The sequence below is a fragment of the Electrophorus electricus genome, chromosome 14, assembly GCF_041902795.1.
Source record: "Electrophorus electricus isolate QZ-2024a chromosome 14, ASM4190279v1, whole genome shotgun sequence".
Lineage (NCBI taxonomy): Eukaryota > Metazoa > Chordata > Actinopteri > Gymnotiformes > Gymnotidae > Electrophorus > Electrophorus electricus.
This window is the reverse complement of record NC_137510.1, coordinates 6,487,875-6,514,019: the sequence shown is the minus strand read 5'-3', so window position 1 is coordinate 6,514,019 and position 26,145 is coordinate 6,487,875. Positions and strand designations below refer to the sequence as shown.

Here is a 26,145-nt window from a genome sequence, read left to right as displayed (position 1 = left end):
TGATATAAATAAATAAACATAAATGATCTAAAGGCAGTTGTTTTGGGCAGCCACATGATGTTGGCATATAAATAATGAATGCAATGCCCGAAGCTAAGATCCTGGGAATTACCCTGGGAGGAGGTGTGTGATGGTGGGTTTGCTATCTCCAGAAATGTGGATCATTGTAGCTCCAGAATGGCTGGCTGTTCTGTAGGGGTGATGTTATAGCTGCCTGTAAATTTTATCCCATGGAGCTGTGGGGGACTGCACATAAAAATTGCAAGGCCAACACTGCCATAACAATACACATACAATATATTGGACAGCCTTGATTACACACTCATAAATTTCTTGTGGTTTGTGTGCTTCTATTTTGCCGGGATTTAAATGATGTAATGTTTAAATTACTGAGAGGTGAATGGGGCAGGGTGCATGGAGTATCAGCAAAGAATATTGCTCATCCATTTGCCATAAATTAAGGGCATGAATTAATTAATTCATTTAATCAGATTCAGGATCAATTAACATCCTTGTATTGTTTGATATTGTTTTGACGCCATCAACCATTCTCCTATAATCAGTAGCAGAAATAGTAACTATATTATAGCGTCTTCCTTACAATTTGCAACATAAATGTTTTGTATATATATATAAACTAGAGGTAACGCCTTATGCAAAAAAAACAACAACCTCAAAACGTTGTTTAATATGCCAGGAGTAAATTTTCAATAATTCATACGAATATGAAAAAAATACACAACATAAATATTTTCATTTGTATAGGTGGTGCTGTATTGACTAAAATCAGCAAGAAAATTAAGACTTTTGTTCATTTCCCGGAGTCCTCTCATATAAACATGTGACGAATACAAGTCTAGCTTTTCTTTCAAATGTTCCTATTGGTTCACGTCCCGTCATGGTCCTCTCGGGAGTACACTTGATTGGACGATAAAACTCTATGAAATGAAACTCATTGAGTCCGGTTTCCCCGAAGAGATACCTAACAGTGGGAGAAGTTTAGATTTTGCTCTCCGCTGGTAGAATTGATGTTGCTGAAGTTGCTGAAATAAAAATGTGGCGTACGTGGCCTGGTATATTTTATCTCCTTGTGTTATTGTTCGTTATTCATTCTGCAAGCTGCGAATTCCACACTTTAAAGCGTTTGCGACCTAAAGCGAGCGACAAAACACAAGCCCAAGCTGTGATTCATCTGCTCAGACGACTCCTGGGAGACAGGTCCCGAGATTTCATTGTGTCAGTGAACAGAACTTTGTCCGACGACGGATTGGACGTCTGTGAACTTCGGTCTACGAAAAACAACCAAGTTGTCGCCATCGGAAGCACCGGTGTGGCGCTGGCAGCTGGAATTCATAACTACTTAAAGTACTACTGCCACTGTCATGTGTCTTGGTCAGGAGATCAGCTAGATGTCCCCCGGCCTTTGCCTCAGCTCGCCGGTGTACTTCGGATCAGCACCCAACACAGGTAGACAGTTGAGTTAAGTAATCCAGCTGTTATTCTTTAATTTAGCCAGCTAATATAGGTTAATAATCACTACTCCTTTAGCCATATGCATTATGTCTCGACAGTAGGCTGCGCATTTCTGTGTCCTGTGTTTCACATTTGACATTTTATTGCGTTAGTTTGGATTAAAAGATTGAGGTCAATATATGGAACCATGCTCAAGCATTCCTAACGAAAATGCTAGCTACAAATGTCATAAACAGCACACTTCATGCACAGGAAACATGATAGAAAAGGGTTTTTCAAAAATTATTTTGTGTATTTTATTTATATTTTAGTATAATATTATTGCTGGGATATAATGTTAATGTAAAAGAAGGCAGGAGGGCATTGTTTTTTATTTTATGTTGATTTTGCCGTTATTTGCAAAACACCCCTCTTGGTGTGTGCTGTCTCGCTAGACCACATGAGCAGCGACATACGTATACTAGCACAGGCACGTTTAGTTGACTTACAATCAAAATGTGACCACATTTTCAGTGAACATGAGACTGAATTGGCTCTGGGAAAATGTCTGAATATCTTGCATAATTTGCCTTGCATTGGATTCTCACCTGCAGTCTTGTTTTCCATTTGCAATTACTCATGTTTTTTATTCTTTCATACTATTGTACTTCCCCACCTCCTTTTTGCATATCTAGGTTCAGGTACTACCAGAACGTTTGCACGCAGAGCTACTCCACGGTGTGGTGGGACTGGCCGAGATGGCAGCGGGAGATCGACTGGATGGCATTGAATGGCATCAATTTGCCCCTGGCATTCAATGGTCAGGAGGCACTTTGGCAACAGGTGGGACACCAGAGAAATGAACTGGAGAGAACACAGCCTTACTATAAATGTACAGTCAAGGCCTATATTAAAAAAACTAAGTTGTTATCATACATGAATTTCTCACACGCCTGTTCATGTCTGTCTCTCATTCTTTAATTTTCTTTCATGGAGGTGTACATGTCCCTGGGTCTAAGTAAGAAGGAGCTGGAGGAGTTTTTCACAGGTCCTGCCTTCTTGGCATGGAATCGGATGGGAAACCTTTTTGAGTGGGCAGGGCCACTTCCTCAGTCCTGGCACATTAAACAGCTCTCCCTGCAAGTATGAGCTTTCTAAAACACTGCCTTACAGATGCTTATTGATGCTTATATATAACATACATGGCAAATATTTATATTGTGTGCGAATGTACAATATTTGTTGTCTGCAGACATTTGTGCAAAATGGTGAACTGACAGGTTGGGTTTTAGACTGAACTCGGGTGCCTTTCTGCCCTCCAGAGTAAAATCTTGGATCGCATGAGAGCTTTTGGAATGATTCCTGTCTTGCCGGCCTTCGCAGGGATTGTGCCTCATGGACTCGCTCAGTAATATGAACATACTGTTCCCACCTTCATTAATAACCCATACCTAACTTGTTACACTGTAATTTTCATGACATTCCGTTTGTTCAAAACCATGTAGCATAATGACCATGAAATATGTGGTTTGTCAGTAATTAACACCGCATATACATATGAGTGTGTACATCACACAATAATATCAGTGTAATTGCAGTATATTTTCACCACTTCATGCATCCCTAAATCATATTGTTTTAAAATATTTAAGTGGTAAATTCCTTCATGTTCTCTCCAGCCTGTTTCCTCAGGCAAACGTGACCAAGCTGGGTCCTTGGAGTCATTTTAACTGCAGCTATTCCTGCGCCTCAGTCTTGGATCCACGTGACCCACTCTTCCAGCGAATTGGCTCTCTCTTCCTGTCCCAGGTTGTTAAAGAGTTTGGTACAGACCACATCTACAACACTGACACCTTTAATGAGATGATCCCCTCCTCATCAGACCCCACCTACCTTGCATCAGTTAGTCATGCGATATTCACCACTATGACCTCAGGTGAATGCTTGTTTACTTGTTTTGTTTATTTCAGTTCTGTAACTTGATATGTTTTGTTAATTGGAATAAGCAGATAAGTACATTTTATTAGCAACTGAGATTAAGTTTGTGTTTATTTCTTATATGTTCTAATAAAAGTGGACACAAACTGTCATTTTTGCTTGTATGTAGTTCTCTCTCTCTCTCTCTCTCTCTCGCTCTCTCTCTCTCTCTCTCTCTCTCTCTCTCTCTCTCTCTCTCTCTCTCTCATTGTTCTAGTTTTATAACTTAGAACTGCCATGCTTCCAGTTCCTGGACACAGTCCTTAAGCCCAGTCTGTTTCCCATCAGAAGTATTAATGTTAACCACATCCTACTGGTGACCTAATACATGTAACAGACTCTCCCTTTCTCTCACTCTCTCTATCTCCAACTCTCATCTTTTCATACGGCCTTTCCCTGGCAGTGGACGCAAAAGCGGTTTGGCTGATGCAGGGCTGGATGTTCGTCAACAACCCTGAGTTCTGGAAGCCACCTCAGGTGCAGGCCCTGGTGCGCGGCGTCCCACTGGGCCGCATGATCGTGCTGGACCTGTTTGCCGATTCTGTGCCCATGTTCCCCCACACCCAGTCCTTCTATGGGCAGCCATTCATCTGGTGCATGCTGCACAACTTTGGTGGAAACACCGGCCTGTTCGGGGCTGTAGAGCGGATCAACTCGGGCCCCTTCGAGGCACTCCACTTCCCCAACTCCACGCTTGTGGGGCTGGGCGTGGCCCCCGAGGGCATTGGACAGAACCCTGTTGTCTATGAGCTGATGACCGAGATGGCGTGGCGCCAGGAACCCGTAAACTTGTCTGAGTGGGCATCTCTGTATGCTGCCCGCCGCTATGGCAGCCAGGAGGCAAGTCTCCCTGCTGCCTGGCAACTGCTGTTCCGCAGTGTGTATAACTGCACCATCCCTGGATACAAGAGCCACAACCATAGTCCACTGGTGCGCCGGCCGTCGCTGAAGATGCACACTGATGTTTGGTACGACCCAGCAGACGTCTACAAGGCGTGGATGCTGCTGTTCAGCGTGGCATCTTCCATGGTTTCTGTGGAAACATTTCGGTACGATCTGGTGGATGTGACCAGGCAGGTGATTGAGCTCCTCACTACAGAATACTACAAAGAAATACGAGACACATTCCAGGTAAAATGCAAGCTTTCTCTCTCCTTAATGCTTAGGTATGTTTGTTACAATATAACAGATTAGTAATGGGGAGTAGTACTTTCTAACAAAGCACTGGCTTAAAAAGTTTTATTGTAGCTTATTAATTGTCCTTCTTTTGTAACTTTGGGGTCTACTTTTGGTATTGCTTGTCTGTAAATGTGTGGGGTGTGAGAGGGCAGTCTTCTCCAATCAGAGCCTGTCTTTAATAATTCCAGCCTGTGCTTTACTTGTCTGTTCCTTTAACTTGGCTCCCAGGCTCAGAAGCTGCCAGATCTCCTGCAGGCTAGAGGCGTGTTGGTGTATGGCCTGCTACCCGACCTGGACAAGCTCCTCTCCAGCAACGTCCACTTCCTTTTGGGGGCGTGGTTAGAGCAGGCACGCTCGCTGGCCGTCGACAAGCAGGAAGCACAGCTGTACGAGGTGAATGCTCGGAACCAAATCACACTCTGGGGCCCTGACGGCAACATCCTGGACTATGCCAACAAGCAGTGGGCGGGTCTGGTGCAGGATTACTACCTGCAGCGCTGGGACCTGTTCATGTCCACACTCGTCGGATGCCTGGAGCGAGGCCAGCCTTTCAGTCAGGATGCATTCAACCAGGCTGTGCTCCAGGTGGAGAAAGACTTCGTCTACAACCACATAAAGTACCCGGCCCAGCCAAGCGTGGACACTTATACCGTTGCCCGCCTGATCTTCCTCAGGTACTACCCCGACATCAGGAAAAGGATGATGCGGGAATGATATTTGCAGTGCCATATCTTTAGAGTCAGACCCAAGACATGCTGTCATCGAGGGAACTGAAAAACAAAAGAGGTCATCAGATTTTTTTTCTGAAATTTGTTTGTGTATAAGCTCTGCTTCCATATCAACTCAATCATGTACATTCTCACAGCTAAGACAACATAATAAATCCAACTACTTATGGTTTTACATTGCACGTGCAACATCTTTCATAAAGAAATTTGGACTTTTTGTTTAGATATAGGACATGGTGTTGCTGTAGCCCCATAAACAAACTTAACTCTAAATGTTTTGGGAATGTGTCCACGACACTGTGTGTATAGTTGGGTTCAGCTGGGGTGGACTGTGACATGCTTTGGAGGTGTATTACATTTTCCTTACGGTACTTGGTAGAGTGATTAGACCAATCAATATATGTGTGTCCCATGGGAATCGAACCTATGACCTTGTTGTTGCTAGCACTCTTCTCAATCTGCGTTATCAGATAAAATACAGGAGCTTAAGAGTGTTGGTGTCCCACACCCTAAGTAGGGTTTACTCTACTTTCTTTGGTTTCTAAATATAATGGTATAACTAACTAGAAAACTTTTTTTCTGTTTACAGTATTTCACAAGATTTGGTTAAAAAACAAGGTTAAAAAACAAGTTTTAGTTGCCATTTAACATTTTGATATCATTTCATGTATTGTATGAATGGTTGTTATGGTTACTTGATTTTTCTGTGCCCATTTAACAAAGGTGACCTATTTCATTAGTCAAGAAAATTCAGCTTTTTATTCAGGGGAAAAAAAAGGGTATTTGACAAGTGGGAACCCTGAAAAAATGCTAATACCATAAAAAAAGGCTAGCACCTGTATATTTAGCTTGATTGTGTCACATTCAAAGGTTATTCAATTTATTATTATTATTTTAATTTAATTTAAAAATTTTTTTGTAAGTAGATAGGAGATGGCATTGTATCAGGAAATGGGAGCTAAGCTAATGTGCAGTGTGGAGTTTCAATGTATTATCTAGTGTTATGCTAAGGTGTTTTGTTGTTAAACCCCATCTGACCATGAAAGATGCACATCCAGTAAGTTCCAGAAGGAGTGTGTGTTTAGTGATTCAAGATATATTTTTAGCTATATTGTGTTTTTTAAATAACATATTCCGAAATTCGGTAAACATTTTGCAACTGTTGTTCTGGTCCAGTAAAGTTTTATTAATGAGATTGTTGTAGTATTGTAAACATTAGAAAGTCAGAGTTGTATGTCTATTTAAATTTTATCAAATGAACCTTCAGATTCACTATGTTTCTGAAATAACCACTTGTACAGATGGGATAAAAAAATACTTGAGAATAATTCTGCTATTTCTATTAGAAAATAAATATATTCTCCCTATTTTTTCCCCTCTTTGTACTTTTACTTGGAATGATGAATAAACTTTATTTATGGATGACCATTTACCCTTTTCCACTTTGACAAAGAAAAACAGAACTTTCCAGTAGCAACTGCTGTCATAAGTGAAATAGAAGTGGAACAAGGGGAATGTGTTACAAATGAGCAAAGAGATGATCAGAAAAGCTGTTGTTTTAATGCTGGTATTGCACTGACTGCATTCTGCAGCAATGTTTATTAGAAGCAGGACCAAAAAGAGTTTAGAATAAATATTTAAATTCCAAATTCTTGTCCATCTTTATAAACCATTCATTTCACAAGCATAATTATCAGTAACTTGTGTAAACGTCGAAAGAAATTGTTGAAATGCTATTTTTGTATTTCGTTGAATAAAAAGTGATTTTCTTTTCTTTCATATTACTGTCAAAGTTTTTGTCGTAGTTGAGGTACGTCTTTAATACTGTTATTAACACAGTAAAACCATACTAAAATCACACCCTTGCCAAGAGATATTGTCTTTTTGTTAAGTCAACTTAAATCAATATTTTTTAAGTGTATCTGTAAAAGTATTGGCTGTATCTGTAAGTATTAGCTGTATCTATTTTTATAGATATAAGTGTATCTATAAAAGAATAACTGGATTAGATTTAAGTTTCAACTCCTTAAGTGCATTACAATAAAAATATACTGGCATATTACTAAATAGCAGTGTAGAACAGAACAGAACATTATTTATCAGAGAGAATTAAAATTTTGAAATAAATTTGTTTCTCTCACTTAAGACCTGTAAACAAACTATTAACCAAATTGATTGATACTGATTATTAATACAATATAGTTTTATTTTCCTTAGCTACATTATTTTGTTGTGAATTGGTATGTTTTTGTTCAAATTATTTTCAACTGATTTTTCTTATTGTTTTCTTATAAGTTTGTCTTATACTTAAAGGAACAGTAAGTTATTTTTATCACCAAAAAGTAGCAAACAATGAAAGTGATTATTTATTATTTTTTAATTTTTTCTATAAAGTGTAGCTCACATGATATGAAGAATTGGATTGCTTTGTAAATCCTCAAATGAAACGGTTTATACCATAGAGTGAGTCCCCCTAGTACAGACTATAGACTGTATGATGCAGACTATCCAGGCCACTGGGTGTTAGTATATTGGCTGTTTCATAACGTGTAGAACAATCACTTGAAAAATTACTTATTGGTCCTTTAAAATAATTTGGCGGGACTTTTATTTTGGCACAAAATCATTCTCTTTTATGGCCAATCACAATGCTCAAATGTGTATGAGGCGTACTTCGAGGAAGCTTGATTAGCTAAGTAAGCTTGTGGTGATAAAATAGCTGTTAGAAGATCAGTTATAGGTTGCTCATTTTTGTAACGGAGTTATCAAAGCAAGGTAACGGCCGAAAAGGTGCTTTTTTTTTTGGTAGTCATTCCTTTCGTTTAAGCAAAGCCGGCTGTAGCATAGCTAGATAGCTAGCTAGTTAAAATATGCTAACTAGGTTGGGCTTGGCTGCTTTTCCTAAACTAGCTAGCTTAGTAGCTAGATGCATGTTTAGCGTATCACATAATACAAAAAAAATCGCAGGTCAACAAATATCACTTTTTCTGTTTGGTTTAATCGAAGTGTAGCCTAAAACCCTGTGACATTTGGGGTGTATGAATTAAACCTGTCGCTAAAAAGTTTTAGCCAGTTCCTTCTAACCTAGAGCTGACTGGTGGGATTTCTGCCGAAAATCTGCTTTCGTTCACCTCGGTTAGCCAGCTAACGCTACCTAGCTCCCCTCATTCCTTCTACCGAAAGACACTTCGAGTAGTCTGTATGCCCTTGAACATCGGGAAAGTTTGCATAAGGGCTCGACTGGTCAACTCGTGCTAGCTAGAGATTATTAGGGAGCCTTTGAGATAGCTATCCTAGCTAGCTAAGTTGTCTTTCCTGTTGTCTCTCCTTAGCGTTAACGAGTTCTCTATTCCCTATTTAGCTCGCCTGTGGTGAGTTGTCCACAATGTCGATGTTCAGCACCGGCATCCTGGTTCTCACGTCCCCGCTGCATACGCTTCCGTTCCGCATAGCACCCGTTTTGAGCTCTGCTGCGCAAGTGGTGGAGCGCACCCTGTACGTGCACCTGCACCCTGGCCTCAACCTAGGTGCAGGTGGGCACGTTCGGCCAGTCTTCATTCCTCCAGTGGTTGATCTCCCTGGCCTCATCTCCCGCCTCTACAGCAATGCGGCCGACGTGTGTGGACACCTGGACGTCAGGGTTCTGCTGACTAATTTCCGTGCCCAGCCAGTAATGCCTCAGGCCGGGTTAGATGCAGCTTCCAACCCTTTCCCCTCCCCACAGACCCTCTCCCACTCCCCAGAGGTGGTGCTGACCGACTTCCCCCTCCAGGACCCAGGCCAATCCTCGGTTGTCGCCCAGTGCCTGCAGAGATATGCAGGCCACTGCTACGTTTGCAAGCCTGACCTCTCCTCTGTGATCCTGCACCCAAGGCTAGAGCAAGTGAAGGATGAGGACCAGAAAGGAAGAGACACAAAGCCCATAGAGACATATGGTGATGTTGTGGTTGGCGGGACTTTTGATCGTCTGCATGGTGCCCATAAGACCCTGCTGAATATTTGCTGTCTGCTGGCCAACAGGCGCTTTGTGATTGGGGTCTGTGACCAGGAACTCCTTAAGAGTAAGCTGAGACTGCACAGGAAGAGGGTTTTGCTGTGTTTTGTATGTATTTTGTGTGTGTATGTTTGTTTGCTGTACTCTTTAATACATTTCTGTACCATATTTCTGTACAGTTTACTCAGTTTTTTTTTCTTTCTTGCTGTCTCTATTTGTTTCTCTCTTTATAGATAAGGTGTTGAGAGAGCTGATTGAGCCATTTGCTCTGCGTTTGGAGAAGCTCCAGGAGTTTCTGAATGATGTGAAGCCATCTCTACAGTACGATATGGTTCCTCTGTCTGACCCATTTGGCCCGTCAGTCACCGATCCGCAGCTGCAGTGCATTGTGGTCAGTGAGGAGACGAGGAGGGGCGGAGAGGCCGTTAATAGGAAACGAGTACAAAACGTAAGGTTTTGATTAGCTGTTTAACAGGAAACGCATGTGAGGTAGTCTGCATTGTGGCTCAGCTGGTCTTGTTTATAACCCCAATTGTTGTCTAACAAGTTATTTTAATATGTTCACACAGAATTGCCTGCAGGTTATAAGAAAAGGGTTGCATTGTGTTATCATTTTCCAGTCAGGACATATGAGGCCAGAACATATGAAAATGCATCCCCAGAAGCTGAGAGTTCAGTTTTCTTGTGTTTCACAATGTGAATCTTTGTCCCCCTAGTTAAAATTGTACCTTGGTAACCTATTGGAGCTGTTTGAGTGCTTTTTATCTACTGCCTAGTATAATAAGTATAAATGTTTTCAAAGTAGTTGTCATGTAACTTCAGAGTAGAAAGTAATTTGTTTAGTATTTTAAATGTCCTAAACTGAGTTTTGAAGGGAAGTGGTTATTTAAATAAATACTATTTCTGATGTTCTTATTTAAACACTTTGTTTATTTTTTATGCAATAGAAATGTAATCAATTCTAATATGTTCTTATATGTATAAATATTAATCATTCAGTGTGCATGGTGTGTGATGAGTGGAAACAGGATACCTCAAGTGCATGGAGATTTAGATGCTTCCCAATGGAGTGTAGTGCCAGTGTTCCTGATTAGTCGTGATTGCTGACTTAGGTTGCATTCCTGTTGCTCAGGGCCTGTCAGAGCTAGTGCTATACTCAATCCCCCTGATCAAAGATGCACATCACACAGATATAGAGGAGGAGAAGATTAGCTCCTCCAGCCTCCGTGCACGCCTGCTGGGCACCCTCCTCACCTCTCCCCAGGTCAGTCCATCATCTAATTTGCTCATTCCATCATTCAAGAGTAGTTGTCATTCATTGATCCTTATATTTATTTAAAACAGAGGTCATCTCTCAGGACTGAATCAGCACACAAAAACAGTCATTTTGAAAGTGGATCTTTTGAGATTGATTGATTTATTTATTTTTGTGGAACATGACTTGATTTTTTTTTTTTTTTGTATACATCAATAAAATGGTGGCAAATTATGATGGCTAAACCTGAAATGGGCCTAAACTAAGCTGATCAAAACACAGCTAAGTCCAAACAACCACCCCTTCAGCATGGCTGTTATACATTGTCTAGTGTGGCGACAAAGTATACTATGGTGTTCTGCAACTCTGGTACAGACATTGTCCTCTAAAAGTATTGTATTACAGCTGGGGTTGGGGGGGGGGCGCGTCTGTCCTTGGAGCCTGGTCAGTGAAAGTTTAACACTGACCTTTTGTTTTCCAAACAATGAATTTATAAAGAGTTAGTAAATCATCATGCAGTAGTGTTTGGGTGGTTTTCACCTTAGTCCTTGGAGCCCACCAGATTGTGCAAATTTGCTTGTATTTTATTTAACAAAAATCCTGAATCAAGCTATTATAAACACTGAAAACCTGGTGCACATGTACAAGGAACTGGGTTAGAGCAAAAATGTGGATCATGTAGCAAAACCTGGGAAACGTTTTATTTAATCTAGTTTTATTTAATCTAGTGGCACCTCCTGAAACTCTGAGCAACAAAGTAACGTCCTGTGACATACTGTCTCCCATGTGCCAGCCCCGGCCTGCTTTCTCTCAGGTCCCATACGTGATTGGACTGGCAGGGGGCAGTGGGAGTGGGAAAAGCTCCATTGCACAGAGGCTGGAAGGACTTGGAGCCGTGTGGATCAATGCGGACCAGATCGGACATGGGACTTACCTACCTGGCTCAGCCGCCTACCATAAGATACTGCAGGAGTTTGGCCCAGGTGAGGTCCAAGGGCTGGGTCATTGTGTTTAGGGGGATGTATCAGAAATCAAACTGAAGAAGAAATCATAATGATGAATGAAGAACACAAGATTGATATTGATGATTGATCTCAGTGCATAAATGCTTCCCTTTTGGGAAAACACCTTGGCTAAAAAACATATCACAATGGGTTTGTGCTCTCAACCAAATTATTAAGCAGCACAATAACGCAGTTTACCCTAGACATTGCCTTACAAAAGAAATGTATGAAAACACTTTTGCTGCTGCTTCTTTAATCCCTCTCTCTCAGTTTGCTAACTCTAACCATCTTGTTTCATTTACCCTTGACCCCCTCCCCCCAAAAAACAACACACAAACAAAACAAAAAAATTCAGGACTGTTTTTCTACACACAGCTCATGCTAGGACACCCCTAAGATTAGAACTGTGAAAATGGATGAAAGCTTGAGCGCCTCTATTTAAAAACTGGACTTGCAGTGCGCTTATGTACCAACACTAAGCACATTAAGCATTGTATAGGTACTTTTTCATAGTATTGAATCTGCCCACCTATCAAGCATCATCAGAAAAGGTAGCACCAGACCCTAGTGGTCTGCTCTGTATAGTAACCATTTAAAGTATTTTTCAAAATAAAACAATTAGGCATCATTTAGAGATTGCACTGACGGCAGTAATCCGATATCACTTATTGGAATCGGGCCAAAATCACAAAAATGCTGGATCAGATATTGGGGAAGGAATTTTTAAGGAAACCAATCCTATATCATCATAAATGCTGCATGGAAAAATTAAAGCAAAAGAGCTGTTTTCCATTAGCCTGCTGAGTTTTAAGATAGACTTGATATTGGTGAAGGTGATGACCAAGGCAGTAAATATCATCTCACTAAGAGAAAAAATAAAATGCAGTCTTTAATTTTGTAAACAAAGTCATATCCATGCATGAATATCTGTAAAATAGCAGAATATGTTCCCCCAACAAATAAACTACAGCTAAACAGTGGTTGTTAAAGAGCAGATTATCAGGTCATTATCCATAGGGGGAGACATTCAAATGCAATCGTTTGTTGCATGCAAACTAACCTAGACCTCCCAGTTTGTTGTGAATTTCATTTGATGACTTCTATTCATGACTGTAGAACATGACTATTGATTTTTATTAATTTATTTATTTTTTGTATACATCAGTAAAAACAAATGAAAGGAAAATGGTGGCAAATTATGATGGCTGAACCTGAAATGGGCCTATTGGAAGTCCTATTTTTTTTAATAGCAACATTAGCTTAGCACAAAATTGAAATGATCAATATCTATGTAACATTACCCTAATTTCACAATTTAATAAAAAGGAATTCTCTTCTTTGAGACACCATGACTGGAGAAACTTCCTCAAACCATTTGCTACATTTTCCCATGTGATGCTTGGGAAAGTAGCTTGCATCAAGGCAGGAGATGCACAGTTTCCATTTGCTGTTATTGTGTACACTTAGACTCTAGTTCTACTTGACCATATGTCTGTGGTTGAGGCGAAGTATATTGCAAACGATGGGGAGACTAGTTCTTTGCGACAGTAATCCTCATACATGTCCCCAAGTGCTGGCTCTGAAAAATATTGCTTTTCAGAGATGCTATATTTGTGATCCAGCTTTTTAATAAGCTGTTTGAAACCTTTCTTCTCAAATATTTTTTCATATCTTAAGCCAGACAAAATGTGATGGCTCTGGTCATTTCTTTCCAGCATTTGCTTTTTCTGTCGTGGAGTACAACTTGCCAAAGATCCAGTGATGCTGTGCTGTCTCAGTTTAGTTGATCTCTTGTTAGCAGTTCAGCTCTCCTCGCTAGAATTTTGACTCTCCTCATACTCAGCTGGGTGCTTCTGCTTGAGGTGGAAATAAGTTTTATTGCCCCGTTTTGCTGTTACAGTCTTCTTGCATTTCTTAAATATTACCATGGTTTGTTGTACATCTGAGATTTAGTAACCAATTCATTTTCACACTACTGAAGTCACTACCCCTTTTGGAACTAACTCCTTCAGCACGAAACCACTTTCAGGCTCTTGTTTGGTAAGTTGCGCGTACCTGTATGATGTCAATGAAGTATGATGTCATTGTCAAGTTGAAATATTACCATTTATCATGATATATATGTTTTTAATGTCATATTAAAAATTATAGTGGTATTATAGTGAAAAATAGGATATGCCACTCCCTTAAACTGCACACATTACTACTGTATTCTTTCCATTACACTGGTTTCCTATTATTGCCCCCATTCAGTTATAACAAACTGAATGGCCTGAATGATCTAGCTGCTGTCTGCCCATCTGAACTGCTTCCATTCCTATACTCCATCCTGCTCACTTAGAACCTCTGACACTGACCTAATTCCCATTCTACATACTAAACTGTCCACAGTGGGAGCAAAATCGTGTCATGCTACTATGGAAACTATGGAATGCCCTTCCAACACCCTTCCTCAACATCAACATCGCTGCACAAGTATCTCAGCTTTTTAAACTAAACTTAAGACACACCTGTTCACTCAGCATTATACCTATAGTAATAATACTGATTCCATTGTATCTCCAGAAATCCAAATTATCTGGACAACTTATTCCAATCTTATTTCTTTCATGTAAATTTTCCCCCAGTTGTTTTTTATTGTGTGCATTATTAAAATGTATTTTAATTCTTTGTAAAGCAATCTTTGGTCTGAGGAAGGCACAGTATAAGCACAATTTATTATTTGTTATGTCTCTGTGCAATCCACCATGAATAACAGGGAGTTCTGGTGTACAGACTGGAGCAGCTTGTGTGATGTTTGAACATGAGAATAATTCCCATAAAGCCAAAGGTGCTGTTTTTTCCCCACACTGAGTAGAGCTGCTCTTGAGACTCGGAGGGGTAAATTCAGCCCCACTGTACTGGAATATGATGGTGTTTCAGTGTGCATAATGTTAAACTGTTATGGGCATTTGAATTTTTTTGCTCTTTCTAAATACACATCTATATGTGTCTTTCATGTTAGATATTTTGAATGAAGATAAAACCATAGACAGACAAGCTTTGGGGAGGAAGGTGTTTGGGAACAAGGTAAAATGCAAAACAAAACTTGTAGTGAATTGAGAAGAATCTTACACTGGCAGTTTTTTAAACATGCTTAAAGTGTGTGTGTGTGTGTGTGTGTGTGTTTTAATCAGAAACGGTTAAAAGCACTGACTGATATAGTTTGGCCTGAGATAGCCCTCCAGGTGAAAGAAAGAATACATCAGGCTAAACAAGAAGGTGAGACACTCACTCACACTTTCTCTCTATCTCCCTCACCCTCTTTCAGGCCAGACTGTCCGTTGAGTCCACTAATTTAGGGATGAGCAGGGCTTTCATTATATTCCCACTCTTTCTACCTCACTATTTCCTTGCCCCCCCCTCCAGGTGCACGTGTTTGTGTGATTGATGCTGCAGTTTTGCTGGAGGCTGGGTGGACAGATATGGTGCATGAGGTTTGGGTCACCATTATCCCTGAGGAGGAGGTAGTGTATCCATGTTTACTCCTTCCCCACTGAAAGGCCCTACATTCAGTGACATACATTCATTATTTGGTACTACATTATTTGAAGGCTCCTACTTAAACAGTCTAAAACATTCGACACCCAATTCCATAATGTTCATATACAGTATATACACAGACAAAAAAAGTGTACCTGTTTTTTTAATGTGTGTATATATATATATATATATATATATATGTGTGTGTGTGTGTGTGTGTCTGTCATAAATGTCTTAGTTCCTTTTAAATAGGGACCTTAAACCAGAGTTTTACCCCTGATAATGAAAGGATGTTTTCTCTCTCTGTTTTTCAGGCGGTGAGGCGTATAGTGGAGCGTGACCATGTCAGTAAGGAGGATGCACTGAGGAGATTGCAAAATCAGTGGTCTAACGCTCGACTGGTAGAGCACGCCAATGTTGTTCTCTGTACGCTCTGGGAGTCGGATGTCACCCAGAGACAGGTACACTCCACTGAAGCCTCAAAAATCCACTGCCATTTCTGGCTGTTTGTAGTGAGGCTGACATTTACCTTTTTTACGTTTACCAACGTTGCCGGCAAGTAACTGTGCCCGAAATTTTTAAGTGCTGGAAATTGCCTGAAATAATTCATACATGATGTAAATACATTGTGTGTGTGTGTGTGTGTGGCCCTGCAGGTGTTAAAAGCTTGGAATCTTCTACAAGAGCGCATTTGCCAGAAAAAAGAGGAAACTGGGTTGCCCTCATGAAACAGTTGTTTTAGACACAAGCAAACAGACACACACTTCAGCTTGGCAGAGTGCATCATAGCCTCTTGAGCAATACTTGAAAGGCGTTTACCTGTATTCTAGGTGAAACCTGAAAACCCCAAGTGTTGAGGTGTTTACATGAATGGATCTTGGAGTTGAGAAGCTGTCTGTAGGTGCAGCAGGACTGGACAGCACCATCATACTACACCTGGAACTGTACCCAGTATTGGAGTTTAAACCTGAAAGATTGGTACAAGCAGGCATTGGTTCTTGGAATGGATTGGGAATGGCCACAGAGGTAGAACTGCTCTGGCTCTGAGATTACTTACAGGGCACATGACAAATGCCTATTGCTGTGTTTAGTGGCTGTGGTCTTGCAGTGATTGTGTAGCAGTTCCCTGATGTGGCTTATTTGTGGGCTAAGAGACACTTGTGTGATTAACAATATGGTGATTGATACGCCTATTTATTGTGAAATCATTTTTAGAATTGCTTGATTATTATTATTTTTTTCCCCCTCATCTGTTCTTTTTGGATTTGTATGTTTTTGAGAAAGTGAGCCAGTCATTCACATGCATTATTTTAAAATTCTTTGGTCTTTATTCTATAACTCTGTGACAGACTTAATATGGTCATGGGGGAGTTATTTCAATTCATGCTCATGCACTTACAAGACCTGTAAAATAGAAATTATAGAATTCCTGAGAAGGACTAATGCCAGTCAAATGAATTGATTAAACATCTAGACAGACTGAAAGAACTAAAAAAAACCTCCATTGCCTAGTACTAGAAGGGAGCAAGAAAGTGCAGTTATTACAAATATGACATCCTTATTTTACAACAAAATTGTCACTTTGCAGTTGTTCACCAGTTAAAGTGAGGAGATACTTGTACAATCTAATTATTGGTTATTTTTACTAGTAAGAACAAGTACAGAATTGGGTGCATAAGCAATTTAGCTGCCCCTCTACCTGACTTCTAAGCAAGAGTGCCAAAGTGGATCTGTTCTGTTTCGCCTGGCCTTTTGTTAATGCTTGTAGAGACAGCGCACAAGTGATCCTAGGGCTGTTGTGTACTTATACTTGTCCAGGTACTGACTAGATTGGTTTGTCAGAAATAACCTTTAAATACCCTCAGGAAGCAAATGTTATCCTGTCTAAAAAATAAAAGCATAATGGTAGCCTGTGTCTGCTAACTGATGCCACTATAGTTACTGACCCTTGACCTGCTGTGAGGCTTATGAGACATGGCTTGGTTTAATGTTAGATTTATAATATGTTGCATCATGTTAAAGCTATGAAATCCACTTAATGAGTGATTAAGACAAGCAGTGTAGTGTCTCCTGAAGCAGACGAGATTTAATCTGCTATATCTTAAAATACCTAAAGTATGCTAAAATATGCATAGATTGCCTTAGGTAAAGAATGGTCATGCAATTTTTTAAAATAAAGTTATTTCAAAACAGGCAATTCCAGACTTCACCCTCATTATACAATATGAAGTATTTTGTGTGGAATGAAAGGACAAAGGACCAACAAGCTCAAAACGGTAGAGCCAAAAATAAGATTTTTATTAAATAAAAAGTGAATAGATTAACATACTGAGTTCTTAAATTATATAAAAATCACCAAGCTTGGTATGGGGTAAAGTCTAAGCATAGATTTAAAACATTTACCTCAGTCTAAAAGCCATTTAAATAGTAAATGCTATGAAGCTCAACATTCTGAAAGTGAGTACCAAATATTATAGGAACAAACTGAGCGGGGGGGGGGGCTCTTACTATAGGACCTATAACCCATAATTACAGAAAGGTTGGTGGGTGCACCCCAGCAACACACCTAGAAAAGTCCACCATGAGTATAGCTGTGAATCGTGCTATGGTGTATTTAATGCTCAATAAGTGCTTTGTGAGTCTGTGAGGTCTTGATGCCAAGATGTTTAACATTTTCCTTTGTCTGCATTTGCAGAACCCATCTGCAAGATGTGCCTGTGCTCAAAATTAAAACCAAACGTACAATATAACTGTCCCTCCCTGTCTGGCATGCTTGAGTGTTCCATTACTCTATCTGTGCACAGTGAGTCGGGCGGAACACAGCGCCTCACCGAGGTAGTTGGAGGCATGGCACTCATATATCCCAGAATCCTCTAGTTGTATGCATGACAGGGTGAGGATGCAAAGGCCGTCTTCCTTGTATTCAATCTGCACACGCTCAGTTTCTTCCAGTGGCTCATCATTTAGCAGCCACACTACTTCTGGCTCAGGGTAACCTACATCAAAGACAGATGTGCTCTATTCATACGCAGGCATCACTCAACACACAAAGATGGACATGCCCCTTTCAAAAGCAGTTGCCACCCATAACACAGACCAATACAATCATGCACACAAATAACCCTCTGCACTCTTGTGTAAGAGCACATTAGTGCAGTACTCCATTTGATCACTGTTATTTTTAATCCATGGCAACAGAGTGAGTATGCATGTCTCTTTAAAAGATGGTTCAGGTGTGTAGTGCCTTTGCTGCATTTTAGTACCTTCGATAACACAGGCCATATGCACATTCGCCCCGCAGGGCTCGGTGAGGTCATGCGGGGTCTGCGGGAAACTCGGCTCGCTCCTCAGCTGCTGCTCCAGGGACCTGACAGCTTGACAGGCCTCTGTACCCAGTTCTGTGTCTGAGACAAGAGTCACTGTCAAATTGATAAGTGACTGGCAGAGTATCCTGAATTCCATTTGGTTGTGTGCATATACAAGTTACCACTCATGGGACAGGAAGGAGAGTTGGAACTGGAAGGAGAGTCTGCACCATCCGATCTGTGCGAGAGATTGGTCATCCTCTTCAGTGCCAACACAGCTTTACCCGTTTTCTGCAATATCACCAAACCAGCTGCTGAGTAACACGGGCAGAGGTCTGACCCTCTCACAGGACACAAACTACAGGTTCCCCCCTCAGAGCACACTTCAGGTTTGGCAGGACAAAAGGTTAAACCTTGCCTTGTGCTGAACAGGACTTTATACTCAATGTAAGAATGGTGAGAATGCGATTTGGTCCACAAGTTGCTATCGAATCCTTGTGTGTACCTTCCATCTTTGCCTGGCCAGGAATCGCTTCATTTTATCCTTGTTCAGGTTTTTTGTGCCACGGTGAGAAAGAGAGGATGAGAGCATCCAAGGATGACTCAAAGCCTGCTCACATGACATCCTGGCCCTGTTTGTGTGTGTGAGGGAACAAGAGTAGTTGAAGGAAAAGCTTAGGTTTGTCTTTCAATAATAAGGTACTGCCTTAGTTAAACAAAATCAAACACTGAAGTATGTGTTGACAGTTACTCAGGTTGGGTAGCAACAACCCATCCCAGTGGCTGTGTTGCTAGACAAAGGAGGAATTATTCATTACCTAAAGCTGGAACAAAACCCTACAGCTTTCAGAGAATTAGTAAATAAAGTTTAAAAAGCTTACAGTTCACAGGGAATGACTAAATATAGTTTGATGTTCAGACACACCCTTTCTCCTTCTTCAGAAGCTTGCAGATGAAGTCTTTGGCTTCATCTGTGATGTCATCAAACTCTGTGTCGAACTCCCAGGATGCCGCAGTTATAAGTGCAAGTGTCTCTGCATCAGTGCTTCCCTGAAACGGTGACTCCCCACTGAGTCTGTGACGGAAATAAAGAATTTTTTTTTGTTTAATGCCAAGTATGGATGTTGATAGAAGTATGATTCAGAAAATCACTTTGCCAATACTGACCATTAAATGTTGAACATTCACAGTATGAGAATGGTTCATAGGTAGGACCCTAAAATTGATCAACTATCAAAGCTGTTACAATACTTACAGAATGTAGCAAATGACCCCTATGCTCCACATGTCTGTGGGCAGAGCCACTGGCTCATAATTGATCACCTCTGGTGCCACAAATTCCGGCGTCCCCTGCATCACTCTTAAAGGTTTCCCTGGTTCTGTGGGACCAAATTCCAAAGCTCACAGAATACTCCACTACAGAAATTATAGCTACAGCTGAAGCAGAAGCTTAAACCCCATCTCATTAGCTGAGATGCTAAATAATTCAACTAGTGAGTCATGATATTGGTATAGAATGAAGATTCATTTTAATTAATGGAAATGCATCTTTACAGTTGTGATCATGAAGCGATGGTATGGATAAAACTGTGTAGAAGTAAAAAAGAACCATTAGCCATGTCTCGAGAGTAACAGCAACAGATGGACATGAAAGACCTTGTGATTCACATCACCCCTAGTTAGACATCACAGGAACAACAAAAATATTTTAAAATGTTCGTGTTTTATCTGCAATTTCCCAGCACAAGCAGACACACACACAAATAAACTGGAAAATTGCTACGTCCCTTAGGTAATTGCAGTTATTACTACAAACAATGAGCACTTGGCCACTTTGATACCTTGAGATGTCAATCTGATTTCTGTTCACACTGACTCACTTTATAGTTGTATTTCTAGATCAAATTCTTGTTTTTATAACACTATTTCTGCTGTAAGCCACTGCTTTCGGATTCAGATGACCAGGCCATTTCTGTCTAAAAAGGAAGTTTTCAAATCATATCACTTCATCTGTGTTTTTGTATAACAGTTTGAAGGGGGAAATGTGTGGAATTTCCATGTTATCCATTTAGAGTGGTACATAAACGGATGCCACACAACAGCTACAGACCAATAACAGGCCAGCATATGGTTCTAGTGTAGGCTAAATTTCTTAGTGCAACAGTAAACACCGTTAAAAGCCAATACTTAGCACTTCTACAATAAAGATATTGAAGCGGTTCTAAAAATTATTTCCCTATTTGTTTAATAATGCCACTCACCCAGTTTTCTGGCCAAGCCAAAGTCGATGATCTTGATGAGAGTCCCTGTGGAGTTGACGCAAACTATGTTCTCGGGTTTTAGGTCAAGGTGGATGATGCTCTTGTGATGCATGTACTGGACACCCTCCAGGATTTGCCGCATGTACTGCACGCTGGTCGGCTCTGTGTGCTCAAAGTTTTCAGCCACGATGCGTTCGAACAGTTCACCGCCAGCAACACTGTATAGCACAGAGAGGAGGGAATGAGATGCCCAGTGCAACATTCCACATGATAATCAAACGGCAAAGGCAATGGCATTCCCTCTGGTCTTTACTTTCAAAGAACACATTGGTGTAAATTTCTTTGACCTCGTGAACAGACATGGCAAAGTAAGAGGTATCAGAAAATGGTATGACAATAGAGAAAAAGGAATTTGGATTTTTAGGTAAATCCAGCATCTGATTATGGAAGGCATCTGAATGCTTACACTTGCAAATGATCTTCCTGCTCAACTGTACCCAGTTAGACTTCAATGTATTAATCAGACTGGTATAAAAGGAATGTTTCCATTCAACAAAGACTCCAAGCAATTAACTGAAAGCGAAAAATGTTAGTCAATTTGGAAAACTCACTACTCCATGATCATGGCAATCTCAGAGCGACTGATATAGGCCCCCAGACACTGCACAAGCTTAGGGTGGTGCAGCTGCTTCATCAGTTCGATCTCTCCACGCGCAGCTTCTTTTTCTTTGGACCCAGGCGCACGGTAGAACTTTCCGGCACACACCCGGCTAGTCTCCTTATGGGTCAGTCTGAACACCTGCCCAAACTTCCCTCTGAAAAAGAAAAAAAAAAACAAAACAAAGATGACAATATTAAAGTCCAGACCCTATGCTTGATGAGTTTGTAAGTGCTAGAAGTCACTGAGTCAGTGATACTTAATATGAGTCAACTCACACTCCTAATTTTTCATGGATGTTGTAGTGATCTTTGACTTTGTGGGTGGTGTCAATGATAAAATCTACATATGGTGGAGTCTCTTCCTCTTGTGGCTCCCCTGTGAAGCATGAACCACATTAGCTGGCAAAAGCAATCAATCTACTTCCCTACATGCTTCCGAAGGCTGGCATGGTCCAGGACTGCTGGAGTCCAGAGCCGGGTTATCAACACACTATGAAGATAACCAGCATTGCCCTAGAAACCAATCCACATGAAGAAATGCACTTTGTGTCGTTTATGTTTAATTCTACTGTGTTACGGATCAGGGTGCTACCTGCAGTTTCCATGCTGATGCAGTCCGACTCTTCACTGGGTTCACTGACCCCTATGGCATTGCAGGCCCGTACACGAAAACGGTACTCTCCCTGTGGATGGAGGCCCGAGGTAACCCGATACGTGGTGTCCTTACACTGGGAGGTGAGCTCATTCCAGTCACCAGACTCAGACTGGTCTAGGTTTTGCATCTCCACCACGTAGTCCATGACAGGCGAGCCACCATCGTAACTGGGGCCACACCAGGAGAGCACCAAGGAGCTGGGAGTCAGCTGCGACACAAAAGGACAGGAGGCAGGACGCTCAGGCCGATCTGAAGAAGAGAAGGGAGAAAGAGGAAGAGGTTATTTTGGAGAAAGCATTTTAAAGGTTTAGTAAGGTAGAGTTGGGCAACGGAATCTGAGCTTTAGGGATTATGTGATATTCAAGTCGCTAAAAAAGAGACACTTTAGAGCCGATTGTTCTTATTCTTCAGGACTTGACTTCAGACTAGGGTAAAGACAGCTGACAGATCTGGTCTATCTGCAGTTTCACCATCATGAATACATCAGGGCTTCTCAAGAACATGATAAAAACTCACTGACCTCTGATGCTGAGCATGATTGTGTGCTGAAAAGTGCCTCTGTGATTTCTCACAAAGAGAGAGTAGCGTCCTGTGTCCACAGGTAGTACCTCCGAGATAGTGAGGATGTTGTGGTTACTGCTGCTTTCTATACGAGTACGCTCTCCATTCACTACAACCTAGAGACAATAGAAAAAACTACCAAATGCTGTAGATCTGCATTAAAATACTCCATATGTTAAAGACCTTAACTCAAAATCAGTGGCCTTTTTTTTTTTTAAGAAATAAACTCCACATTGTTATTATTCCTTGTTCACCAGAAATCATTTGAATGAAATGGGTTTATAGTAGCGTTGCAAATACATATTTGTTTTCTAAAATCTTTTACAGCATTTTTAAATTATCTGTTAAATTAAGATTATATGCTCTCAAATTCAAAATGTGGTGTGATCATGTTTGTCTCACATCACGTTTGACAGCAATGGTCCATTTATGCTTTAGTGGATGGGAACCTTTCCTGACCTTTTCTTGGTCGTGGATCCAGCAGGAAGCTGTAGGTCCCAAGCTCCTGAAGGAGCAGTACAGTTGAGCGCGCTCCCCCAAGCGAACCTGCACCTTGTCCACTGGGTCCAGAAACTTCACCACACCATGGCCTGAGAGAGAAAGAAAGCTCGATGAAAGAATAGACAGGTTGAGCCCATCATGTACAGGTCTTGAAACCATCACTATGTGAACACTTTCTTAGGCCAGAGTGCTTGTAACTGTCGAGGTTAATCTAGATTCAATCCAGACCAATTCTGCATCTAGTAAAGTTTCTGAGAAATTAAGAGCAAGACAGTTCTAAAATGACAAATTCCAGGCTTTTAAACAGTATGTGACAATTTCCATGATTTTACCTAAAACACCATGCAATGAAATGGAAACTCATTTATCTTCATATCCAAGAGCTTCAAGAGCTGTGATGGGTAATTTAAGGAAATGAAAATGGAATTATCCAAAATCAGATCAATATCAAACAGATGGCTGAAATCAAGCAGCATGAAGCAATAAGATGGCATACATCAAAAGGAACCAAACAACCAGACACCCATACCCTCCCTACATTCTGCTAACCCCAATTTCTCACATGCATTTCTGTAAATATAGAGAGAGCCTTTTCTGAAAATACTTGTTCTGACAATGACAAAACACACAAGGTCACCTTTTAAAACCAGTGAAAGAGTTCCCACATTTACATGCCATTTTTTTTTTTGTGGAGATTTGCTTTCACACACAGCTACATTTAAAACTTCATTTATGCTCTTTATGATTTAATGATATTTTAAATCACCCATTTAAGAAATAAAAAGCTGTGCTTAAAGCAAGAGAACAAAAGAGTTTTGAAGACTTGCTCACCTTTGTCACTGCAGGCCCTTCTTTTAGGTGCAACTGCTGAAGTGAGATGCATACAAACCAAATCAGTCCAAAAGACAAAACAGGTTCATATGCACAATTGGGAGGGGCTTAATTATTCAAGCTGCTCTTGGGGGGAGGTAATAGCTAAAAATGGCCAATCACTAAACAGTGAACCAAAAGGTTAATTGATGTTTCCCTTCTTTAACAATAGACTGGTGGGTGGTAAATTAATTTTTGAGCAAGTAAACAAGAGACTGTAAAAGCTGGACAAAATAGTGTGCAAGCCTTTTGTTTCTTATACTAATTTTAATGTTTGGTTTGTCTGTATTTTAAAAAAAAATCATACAGGTATGTTTTGATGGACTTGTTTTCCTGGACATAATGGATTTTGTGATTTTATCTGGCAGTCCCAACTGTGTCAGTTACATGACTGCAAACCCAGCCCAGCCACTGTAAGATCCAACCAGTGACAAGCTATTACTTATGGCTTTCTCTGATAGCAAAGCATGCATAAACATCCTTTTGCTAAGTATGTTATTCTGGACACTGACAAACTTATGCTTTCTGTACAAAGGCTCTCAAATTGCATGCCATTCAAAACAGGATGCATCATGTAGATCAGTGAGCTAGACCAGGAGAGAGGGGGGCTGGAAGCATTCCCAAAGGAAGGGTGAGTGAATGGAATGGTACTAAAATGCATTCACAGTCAGTGAACTGTCTAACTTATCATCTCCTCTTTTGCACTGGTCTCCGGCTATACTGTAAATTCTGCTGCATTGTTAGTATAACACACAACCTAATCTGCTGCACTGTCAGGAGATCATTTGAGCCACATTGTTTGCTTGTGCTAAACTTTAACACCTAACTTTAACACCACGTTGTTGTTCTGTAGTGCAGCATAGTCTTTCCGTTGAATGTATCTTGCACGTGTTGTTTGGGTTCTTTCTCTTGTCTACCGTTAATGCTAATTATTAGCAAGTCATTCCTAAGGACATACAAGCATATTTTGGATGATCTGAATCTCAAGAGAACTTGTGTGCAAGATAAAGTCTAATGGACTTTTGTTACACTCTTCCTGATGTATTTTTTTTTCTCTTTGAGGGAGGAGTCAGTTTTGAGTTTGCATGTGTTATATTTGTACCAGTCTTCTTTTCTTCCTTCTTGTCTGTGCTCTGAGATTCAAGATATTTATTCTTCACATCAACTGACCCCTCATCTCTTGTCTGGGTTTTGTCTGCCAGAATAAAAATGATACACATTTGATGAAATTCATATAAGAAAATGGTTCATGTAATAAATAAAATAACAAAGTTCTGTCAGAATACCCTATCCACCCCATACACACATACTCACAGAGCTTATAACCACTTCGAGTAAGTTTATCAATGTTAAATGGCAGAAAATAACAGAAGAAAAATATACATTTAAATATACTATTGTTCAATCTTATGAGGTGTTTTTGAAAAAAATCAGGCACTCGAAAAATAATAAAGAATGAATAATAAAGTTCTCAAGAAACCTCTTATGAAGCTAGTTATATAAAAGCCATGTACAAAGAACCAGTCCTGGTAGACTTTTACCTTGGTCCAGCTCTGTCTTCCCTTTGTCTGCCAGTGTTTGTTCAATTAATGTCCCATTCTCCATCCTCCTTAGCTGCACTGTTGGAGCTGCTGGTTTCAGCACTAGACTAAATGTGGATACATACATATTCTTGTCACCTTCACAAGCCATCGTAGCTAGGTTTCTGTATTAGAGGGTTTGTCACCGTGCAGTGGACTGCCTCCTCTGTTGCATTCTTTCATCAGGTTTGTTTCATTTTAGTTGCAGAGACTTGCTGCTCACTTGCTGCTGGTGCTAAAGCCTGATGAGGGCTCACTGTTGCCTTCCTCCTCCTCCGCCCCCAAACACAGGAAGTTATGAGTATGATTAGCTGAACATGACGAGAGAGAGAGAGAGAGAGAGAGAGAGAGAGAGAGAGAGAGCTAGAGCTAGATAGATAGAGATAGAGATATGCTGAACAAAAGAAGATATAACACAGGCATACCCATGTGGGTGGTAGGGTATCTACACCTGTAATATGGTCACAGACCTGAAAACAAGAATTTTTTAATATCTAACATAATAACATGTTAAAGGCCCAAACACAAAAACCAGGAAACACAACATCTATTATAAGTAAAGATTTTGAGTAAAGATTTCACACATATCTGTGCTGTTTTGTATATCTCAGTTAAGCAAACACACTCTGTGCTCTCAATGA

At 40.5% G+C, this 26,145-nt stretch overlaps 3 protein-coding genes across 6 annotated transcripts; 2 read left to right on the top strand and 1 right to left on the bottom strand.

Annotated features, from left to right (window-relative positions):
* Window positions 1–894: 894 nt before the first annotated feature.
* On the top strand, window positions 895–7,117 carry naglu (N-acetylglucosaminidase, alpha). Its single transcript, XM_027020294.3, has 7 exons — window positions 895–1,467; window positions 2,148–2,295; window positions 2,449–2,595; window positions 2,775–2,860; window positions 3,132–3,388; window positions 3,833–4,560; window positions 4,837–7,117. The coding sequence occupies exons 1-7, from the start codon at window positions 1,055–1,057 to the stop codon at window positions 5,320–5,322; spliced, it is 2,265 nt and encodes a 754-aa protein (XP_026876095.2). The 5' UTR covers window positions 895–1,054; the 3' UTR covers window positions 5,323–7,117.
* An 870-nt stretch (window positions 7,118–7,987) lies between these two features.
* Window positions 7,988–17,019, top strand: coasy (CoA synthase). 3 transcript variants are annotated; one of them, XM_027020311.3, is made up of 10 exons: window positions 7,988–8,126; window positions 8,698–9,397; window positions 9,564–9,778; window positions 10,463–10,594; window positions 11,379–11,568; window positions 14,594–14,658; window positions 14,766–14,850; window positions 14,998–15,095; window positions 15,426–15,572; window positions 15,768–17,019. In XM_027020311.3, the coding sequence occupies exons 2-10, from the start codon at window positions 8,722–8,724 to the stop codon at window positions 15,837–15,839; spliced, it is 1,680 nt and encodes a 559-aa protein (XP_026876112.2). In that variant the 5' UTR covers window positions 7,988–8,126; window positions 8,698–8,721; the 3' UTR covers window positions 15,840–17,019. The 3 variants fall into 3 exon arrangements, with proteins under 3 accessions (XP_026876112.2, XP_026876113.2, XP_035386768.1); XM_027020312.3 differs by having other exon boundaries at window positions 7,994–8,111; XM_035530875.2 differs by having other exon boundaries at window positions 7,999–9,397.
* Window positions 17,020–17,388: 369 nt separating this feature from the next.
* On the bottom strand, window positions 17,389–25,761 carry LOC113583782 (myosin light chain kinase, smooth muscle-like). 2 transcript variants are annotated; one of them, XM_027020308.3, is made up of 15 exons: window positions 25,466–25,761; window positions 25,027–25,119; window positions 23,886–23,921; window positions 23,013–23,143; window positions 22,513–22,669; window positions 21,930–22,241; window positions 21,614–21,713; window positions 21,289–21,492; window positions 20,678–20,895; window positions 19,672–19,795; window positions 19,342–19,491; window positions 18,922–19,048; window positions 18,599–18,707; window positions 18,375–18,515; window positions 17,389–18,107 (listed from the first exon to the last, which is right to left on the bottom strand). In XM_027020308.3, the coding sequence occupies exons 1-15, from the start codon at window positions 25,614–25,616 to the stop codon at window positions 17,902–17,904; spliced, it is 2,259 nt and encodes a 752-aa protein (XP_026876109.2). In that variant the 5' UTR covers window positions 25,617–25,761; the 3' UTR covers window positions 17,389–17,901. The 2 variants fall into 2 exon arrangements, with proteins under 2 accessions (XP_026876109.2, XP_026876110.2); XM_027020309.3 differs by lacking the exon at window positions 23,886–23,921.
* Between the last annotated feature and the right edge of the window lie 384 nt (window positions 25,762–26,145).

Excerpts from the sequence above, each read along its gene's own strand:
- coasy (XM_027020311.3), top strand. The coding sequence starts at position 8,722 with ATGTCGATGTTCAGCACCGGCATCCTGGTTCTCACGTCCCCGCTGCAT. Across the intron at positions 9,779-10,462 it reads ATAGGAAACGAGTACAAAAC|GGCCTGTCAGAGCTAGTGCT; the intron begins GTAAGGTTTTGA and ends CCTGTTGCTCAG. Across the intron at positions 14,851-14,997 it reads ACATCAGGCTAAACAAGAAG|GTGCACGTGTTTGTGTGATT; the intron begins GTGAGACACTCA and ends CCCCCCCTCCAG.
- naglu (XM_027020294.3), top strand. The coding sequence starts at position 1,055 with ATGTGGCGTACGTGGCCTGGTATATTTTATCTCCTTGTGTTATTGTTC. Across the intron at positions 2,596-2,774 it reads TTAAACAGCTCTCCCTGCAA|AGTAAAATCTTGGATCGCAT; the intron begins GTATGAGCTTTC and ends TCTGCCCTCCAG. Across the intron at positions 4,561-4,836 it reads AAATACGAGACACATTCCAG|GCTCAGAAGCTGCCAGATCT; the intron begins GTAAAATGCAAG and ends CTTGGCTCCCAG.
- LOC113583782 (XM_027020308.3), bottom strand. The coding sequence starts at position 25,616 with ATGGCTTGTGAAGGTGACAAGAATATGTATGTATCCACATTTAGTCTA. Across the intron at positions 20,896-21,288 it reads ATTGCCATGATCATGGAGTA|TGTTGCTGGCGGTGAACTGT; the intron begins GTGAGTTTTCCA and ends TGTGCTATACAG. Across the intron at positions 19,049-19,341 it reads CTTCTGAAGAAGGAGAAAGG|GGCCAGGATGTCATGTGAGC; the intron begins GTGTGTCTGAAC and ends ACACACAAACAG.